At 44.3% G+C, this 7500-nt stretch overlaps 1 protein-coding gene across 1 annotated transcript in view; it reads left to right on the top strand.

The window, feature by feature from the left end:
* The window catches only part of LOC117444826 (homeobox protein Meis1-like), a gene marked incomplete at its 5' end in the record, with an annotated part of 51232 nt that overhangs the window by 24640 nt on the left and 19092 nt on the right, over positions 1–7500 (top strand). Inside the window, one exon of the mRNA XM_034080200.2 lies at positions 2051–2127. Within this exon, the coding sequence (XP_033936091.1) occupies positions 2051–2127 (77 nt within the window). The remainder of the gene's footprint in view (positions 1–2050; positions 2128–7500) is intronic.

The raw sequence follows: 7500 nt of genomic DNA, 5'->3' as shown, positions 1-7500 counted from the left end.
AGACGAGAAGTGGACACACATTTGGCCAGAGGCGACAATGCAATTATAACTTAGCGCATGAAATTAGCTTCCTTGTGTTCCCATTCCCCACAACCAATCACATGGACAAGGGGAGGCTCTGCTCTCTCTCTGCTGGGTCGTCCCGACATTAAACACAATCCTGTTCATTATGCACTGGAAAAACTGCAATGAAAAAATGAAAACGCTGGCGCCGCACTGATTTGGCACGTCTGATTGTTAAGTGTGTTTTCTTGTGAGAGACACTATATGTATTATACAGTAGCCACATCTGTTGTTGGACACCATAAGAAAGTAGATAAGGGTCCTGTCGGGGGTGGTCTGTTATCATCAATCTAATACATACTTTTAAATGACAGAACAAAATGTGTTGCTCTGATTAGACAAACCACTCGAACAGACCGGTTGTTTTTATTGTTGATTTTGTACTCGATAATGTGTGTGCTATTGCTACGACGTTAGCATCCTTAAGTGGTGTCTGTTATCAAGGAAGTACATTTTACCTTAAATATTTGTGTTGCCTTTTATTGTTTGGATTGATATATGTACATGGGGGAATTAGATTACACATTGTTGTTATAATTGCACAAAAATCACTCAGTAAAATGCGATATAAACCCTGCTTGGCAAAACACTAAGGAGCTTTTTTAATCCACTTTTTGTTATCTCTTTTTTCTTTCATAAATGTATACATTGCATTTTTTTATATACATATTTCCAGTTAAAGCTATCCATTCAACCATCTATTCTCTCCCCTCCTCCTCCTCCTCCTCCTCCTCCTCCTCCTCCTCCTCCTCCTCCTCCTCCTCCTCCTCCTCCTCCTCCTCCTCCTCCTCTCCTCTTTTATGGCCGGCCATGGTGCTCAGCACAGTCCACGTTTGTCTCAGTCATGAACAGCACATTGTCCTCCACGAACAAGGCTCCGTGCAACTGTGATACCCCCCCCCCCACTCTAATGTAAATCAACACACTCCCCAAGTTCACATTTATCCAATTTATTCATTCAATATATTTAAACAGGTGGCTCGACTTTAGATATCTTAACGAACGCCGGGTATGAGGTTAGTCTCGGTTGTTTCCCCCACATGAACTCTGTGTAGTATGCATCCATGTGTCAGATACATGTAGCATCATCTCAGCGAGGCCAAGTCGTCTTGTATCCGTGGAGAATGACCTCCTCTTGTGGTTGGATATCAAAAGAGTTATGCGAGTTAAGTTAAGACATATAAAAATGGAGGTTTAATCATCTCTGTGTGAAAATCAATTAACATTACAGATATATAACATTGCTCCACCCTCTCACTGCATGGCAGATATTTTGACATTTAATATCTGCAAAATTAAATTAAATGACGAGCTAGGGTGGAGATAACTGTTCAAGAAAGATTTTCTGCACTTACGGTTTCGTACAATCAGTATTTAAACTGCAAAAGTGATTACACCAAAGTGGTTAGCTTAACAGAGTTATTGTACCACCTGTAATACGGATAAAGGCAAACAGCAGCGATAAAGAAAAGAGGTTTAATATTCGCCTGTCTGTAGTCCATCGGGTTAACGTTACATATTCCCCGCTCACTGATTACATATGCAGCAGGGTGAAAGGGGGGCCGTCGACGCGAATATATTTGTGTAAGAGGCTGCCTAATTACCAGAGCTGGTTCTCCACTTCACTTAACTTTCTAATTGGCTTGCCTTTTTGGCTGCCATTAATTACAAGATTTCATATTCCATTAATGATCGGGTGGGGGGGGGGCGTTAATATGCACACACATACTTACCGTATACATCCATACAGACACACACATACTGACACCTACGCATCAATGAACATGAACACACATCTCGTTTTTTTACCTCATTACGCTGTATGATTTTGTGTGTGTGTGTGTGTGTGTGTGTGTGTGTGTATAACCTGAACGAGTATATCTGTGCTAAAAAGCACATCAAACCCTTTTCTTCAACAGCAAGGAGCTTCATTAAACAATTTGTGTCGGCCTTTTCTCATAGATGTTTTTTTGAATGTCTCCTGCAGCATCCCTACCCGTCAGAAGAACAGAAGAAACAGCTGGCGCAAGACACAGGCCTCACCATCCTACAAGTGAACAACTGGTAAGTCGTTTCAGGGTTTTCGTGCAGTCGATTTTAAGGGGTGTTGCGCCCCGAGGCTATCCAAGTTCTTAATGATCGGAATTAATGCCTGCACTCCGCCCCTATTTCCCTCCTACACACACACACACAGAAACACACACACCACTTACCGAACCATCCTCACCTAGATCAATCCGTCTAAAGAGATTTTCCACACCAACAGCCCAAACTCTGCCCAAACATGAGCATCCATGTTAATTAAGTCAAACTACCATCTGAACACATTTAATAAAATCCTCCGACATGGCAAGTTGGACGATTTTATAGGATGTTTTTCCAGTCGCACAAGAATGATTACTGAAAAAGTGGTAGCTCGGAGACTAATTAGATGGTTTTATTTTGGTGTGTATGGCTTTTTGTAGCAGCTTTGACTGTGAAGGACATCAGTTGGTGAACATCTCATTCACATTTAACTAGTTCATGAACTGTATTGTCCTTGAAGCTAGTTTAAAGTACATGTGGTGTGTACTACCTCTGACTTGCAGCACTTCGTCTGCTTACTCTTCTTTGTCCTGTCTCTCTTCTGCTGTCCTCTCCAAAAAAGGGGGAAACAGAGCCACACACTTCAGAGGTAGCGAGCCATTAACAATGTCATATTTATTCTCCAAATAACATTTCAAAAGACGGATACAATTGCTGCTGTAAACTTAAATTATTGCACAAAAATTACCCAAATGTGAAGTTACTTTTGGCATCACATTATAGCAGCAGCTGCTCGTTATCCGCTGCTCATGAATCTGTTAAAAATAATTTAATTGCTCCACTGACCATATATTCTTTTTATACATTATAATGTAGTACTTTTTATTATGCATTTAGCATGCTAAGTTGTCCTTGTTAGCAGCGAGCCTGGCTGGGAAGATCACAGCCTGATTTCTATCTTGCTTTTTGAAATGAATGCTCTGTAAGTGCCAACCAGCCTGTTAATTGGGCACGAGCGTGGCCGGCCGGAGCCATAAAAGAACGTTGCTAACTAGCCGCTTTAACCTTAGGTAGCACCGTACAAGGTAGAAAGGGGGCCTGTGTCCTTGTGCAGCTAGTCTTATCAGAGAGATGGCTATCAGCACATGCTTAGTGTTATTAGCCGTGTCTAATTAAAGGGGCTGCAGTCTGGGTAGCTGAGGCAGGGTCCGGGCCGAGGATGTTTGATCTGAGCGGCCCTTAAAATACTCCCTGAAAGTATCAGTTAGTTGCTGCTCGGTACAGGCATGAAAGTGGAGACTGCAGAAAGGCAAAGCGCGGCAGAAGGAGAGGGAGAGTTAAAGAGCCAGACGGAGTGAAAAATAGATGAAGAGAAAGGAGAGAGAGATAAGGAGAGAAGGAGATGAGACATGATAAATCCCCATTACCAGCAGTCTAATGATGTTAACATTATTCCCAGCCATTGTTCAATCTGAGACCTCCGAGACAGACAGACATCAGATTAGGGTATGGTGTATCAGTCTATGGAGAATTCATTTTATACCGGGCCAAACATCTTACACACACACACACACCACACACACACACGTCGCACACACACACACACACACACACACACACACACACACACACACACACACACACACACTGGAAGAAAAAAGGCATCCTGACCATAGGGAATCCTGTAGAGGTTATCAAATCACGTGACCCCTCTGAAATCCACAGGGGATCAATTCCTCCAGCTGAGATAAAGCTGTGTGTGCGTCAGTGTGTGTGTGTGTATGTGTGTGTGTGTGTGTGTGTGTGTGTGTGTGTGTGTGTGTGTGTGAGAGAGTCAGTCAGTCAGTCACATGAACAGTAGCTTGGTCACTTAAGGCTGACTGTGTGCTCTCATTCTGTTTGTTGTGTTCATTGGTAGGGGGATAGCAACGCACCCTGAAGGTGTGTGTACTTATGCATGACCAACACACACTGTGTAAATCGTGGGAGGTTAATCTCGGTTTGTGGAAGATGTGTGTGTGTGTGTGTAAGAGAGGGGAACCGGGGGTGGTTAATCTAAGGGGTATTAGCTGTTAAACCCTGCATGCTGGGATCCCGCTGCCCCCTCACATTTTGTTGTATACAAGTGTGTGTGTGTAAGTGGTGTGTGTGTGTGTGTGTGTAAGTGGTGTGTGTGAGTGTGCGTGCTTGTCCAGAGGCACATTTCCATGCACGGTTGTTCGAGCAGGCGAGCGGTACAGTGAAGCGTGGAAGGGTGATTGAGTAGGAAAACAATAAAGACGGGGTGACAGAGAGATGAAGGCATGGAGAGAAAGAGAGAATGATGAAGAATAGGAGGAGGGATGAAGATAATAAGAGAGGGAGAAAGGGGACTGGAAGAAAGAAAGATAGATTGTGAGACAATCAGAGCGAGAGAGAGAGAGAGAGAGAGAGAGAGATAGGGAGAGGTTACATTAGGAGAACTGCCATTTCGCAGGCGTGATGTCGGTTGGGAAGCCCCGTCATTGGGTGTCTCCATAGCAACCCCCGGTGATGTTACCTCCTGACCCACTGATTTAGTGAAGTCAATTTCCCTCGCTGTGATTCTGCTGTTGATGAACACACACTCGCTCACACACACAAATGTGTGCATGTCTAAATTCTAAAAGTGATACACACACACATTCTCTCATGCGTTCCCTCGCATCGAATCAGGTCTATACGTAGCTGTGGCATCAAGGACCTCAGAAAGCATAACACACTTAGAGGCAGCGCGTTTCACGGTCAGATGCTGGCCATCGGCGATGGATTCATGTCGAATGGCCGCGGATGAACTGTGGGTCCTGTGTGTTGTCCCAACACAATCAAACACATGTCTGACTGACACACAACACACACAGCACAGTCCTGTCACATGTTCCTCTCTCTGTCTGACACACACACACACACACACACACACACACACACACACACACACACACACACACACACACACACACACATAATCTCTTTACTTTCGTGTGTGCAGTGTATTTTCCTTCACATTTAAGCTCACACACGCCCACACCCACACACTGTCTCTCCTTGCGCGCGCACTCACACACACCATAGATGTGTCATCACACATGTCGGTGTGTATTATTGATGAGTGAGCACGCAGTAGGGCTCAACAGATTAAATAAAAATGCTAAAGGCCAGCAAGGGGGCGCAGATCACTCATGAATTATTGGCAGAAATACGCTGCACAAGGGAATCTCAATTTGAATGGGAAAGTGTGTGAGGTAATACGTGTGCACATCCACACAGCAGAATCTTACACACAGAACGTACACACACACAATGTACACACCCATATGGAAATACTTTGACAAGTTCCTACAGTACATAGATGTCTGTACAGTATACACACACAGAAATACCAAGTCACACACAGTATGGACAGGTATATGCTTATTTAACTAAACACACAGACATACAGTTACACAGCACACATGCGTGATAGATTCATATTCATTATCCTGGAAAAAAGTAATGAAGAGAATCCATTATTTGACTCCATGTGTGTATTCCAAAATGCATGTTGGAGAGCCACAGACGGAAGAGAGCCTCCGAATGATTAGTTTATCTAAGTGTCTTTAAACAATACGACCCTTTACCTACTCACACATTGTAAACGGCTCTGCAAGGGCAGCAGCTAAAAGCTTCAAGCGGAACAAATAAAACGTCTTTCTCTCGACTTTCCCTTGTGTCCGTCTCCAGTCAGTATCTCTCTGCTAAGTTCTCCTAACGCTCCGGTGATGTACAAATCGATGGCAAGGTCATCAGGTTTCCCATGTTGGCCGCCCCTCCCCTTCCCGCCTGCAATTTAATAATGCCCCTTTAAAGGCAGTGTTTAAGCCTCGCCGAGCGATTGTTTTGTCAATAAGACCTCCTTTTACGAACGTCTTAAAAGCATAGACAGGGAGAGAGCGAGAGGAGAGAGAACAAGGCCGAGCGAGAGGTAGTGTTTAAGAGGGCAGAGTGGACGGACGTTGAAGCTATTTAGGAAGGAGCGGCGTGGCACGTACATATATGCCGCTTATCGAGTTTCTGAAAGGACGAGCTGAGGGAAGGGGAGATGAGTGGGAGGTGGGGAGTGGGGCAGGGTGAGAGGAAAACGCATGACCGCATGGACAGAGAAGAAGCCAATAGGACTGTACCGTTTGATAAACATGGATGGAACAGTGCATATCAATCAAAGGATAACTCATCGGGGTCTGACCGTTGTTGTGCGAAGTTATGGCAGCATGGACTGTTCCGCACGAAGTCGTGAAGTGACGAAGCGGAACAGGATTCAGGCGGAACAGGAAACAAAGTCAGGTGATCAGACGGGTTTTAAAGGAACTCCCAGTTCAGGTTTTGAAGAGACAATAGAGGAGAATGTGGAAGTCCTTCCATAAGTGGTCTGTTGTAAATATTCCGTGTCCGCTCACTTCTGGTTTGACCACTTAACGACAGAGGTGGAAAGTAACTCGTTTATTAACCACTTTGAGTATTTCAATGTTATACCACCACTACAGCTCAAAGGTTAACATTGTACTTGTTACACCGCTTAATGTATCCAGAGAGTACTCGGTGCACGTTCAGATTACTAATACAGGATTTAGATTAACTCATCATTTGGTAGTTCTACTTTCAATGTAGTAACATGTCTGACGACTTCTACCACAACAATACAACTAATGAGTAGTGCTTTTACAAACTAGCTGAACTAGTTCACAGCCTCTGATAGCATCTGACAAACCTCTGAGATGTTGCCAATAGATATTCCTTAGAAAGGCACGGCTGAGCCCAATGTCGTCATGACTAATACAGAGAATGGCCACAACTAGATTAATTAGATCCACGGTTGGAACAAGACTAAAAAAAGATCCTTGAAATAATCTGGGCAGGAGACAAACAGAGAGATGCTGGAACTTGTTCGCAAACGACTTCTGAGGTGTGTGTGTGTGTGTGTGTGTGTGTGTGTGTGTGTGTGTGTGTGTGTGTGTGTGTGTGTGTGTGTGTGTGTGTGTGTGTGTGTGTGTGTGTGTGTGTGTGTGTGTGTGTGTGTGTGTGTGTGTGTGTGTGTGTGTGTGTGTGTGTGTGTGTGTGTGTGTGTGTGTGTGTGTGTGTGTGTGTGTGTGTGTGTGTGTGTGTGTGTGTGTGTGTGTGTGTGTGTGTGTGTGTGTGTGTGTGTGTGTGTATTCTTATGTGTTTTGGAATTAGCAGGCCCAGTTTCAGTTCATGCCCTAAAGCCTGTTTCATACACTGCAGCTCTGTCATGTTGCTTCAGCCTGAAACTCCCCGACATTACAGCAAATACCACACACGCACGCACGCACACACACACACACACACACACACACACACATACCATGTATACACCACTTCAGGGGACATTATATTGACTTA

This window comes from Pseudochaenichthys georgianus, unplaced genomic scaffold, assembly GCF_902827115.2.
Source record: "Pseudochaenichthys georgianus unplaced genomic scaffold, fPseGeo1.2 scaffold_940_arrow_ctg1, whole genome shotgun sequence".
In the NCBI taxonomy this organism is placed as follows: domain Eukaryota; kingdom Metazoa; phylum Chordata; class Actinopteri; order Perciformes; family Channichthyidae; genus Pseudochaenichthys; species Pseudochaenichthys georgianus.
This window is presented reverse-complemented; position numbering and strand designations above follow the sequence as displayed.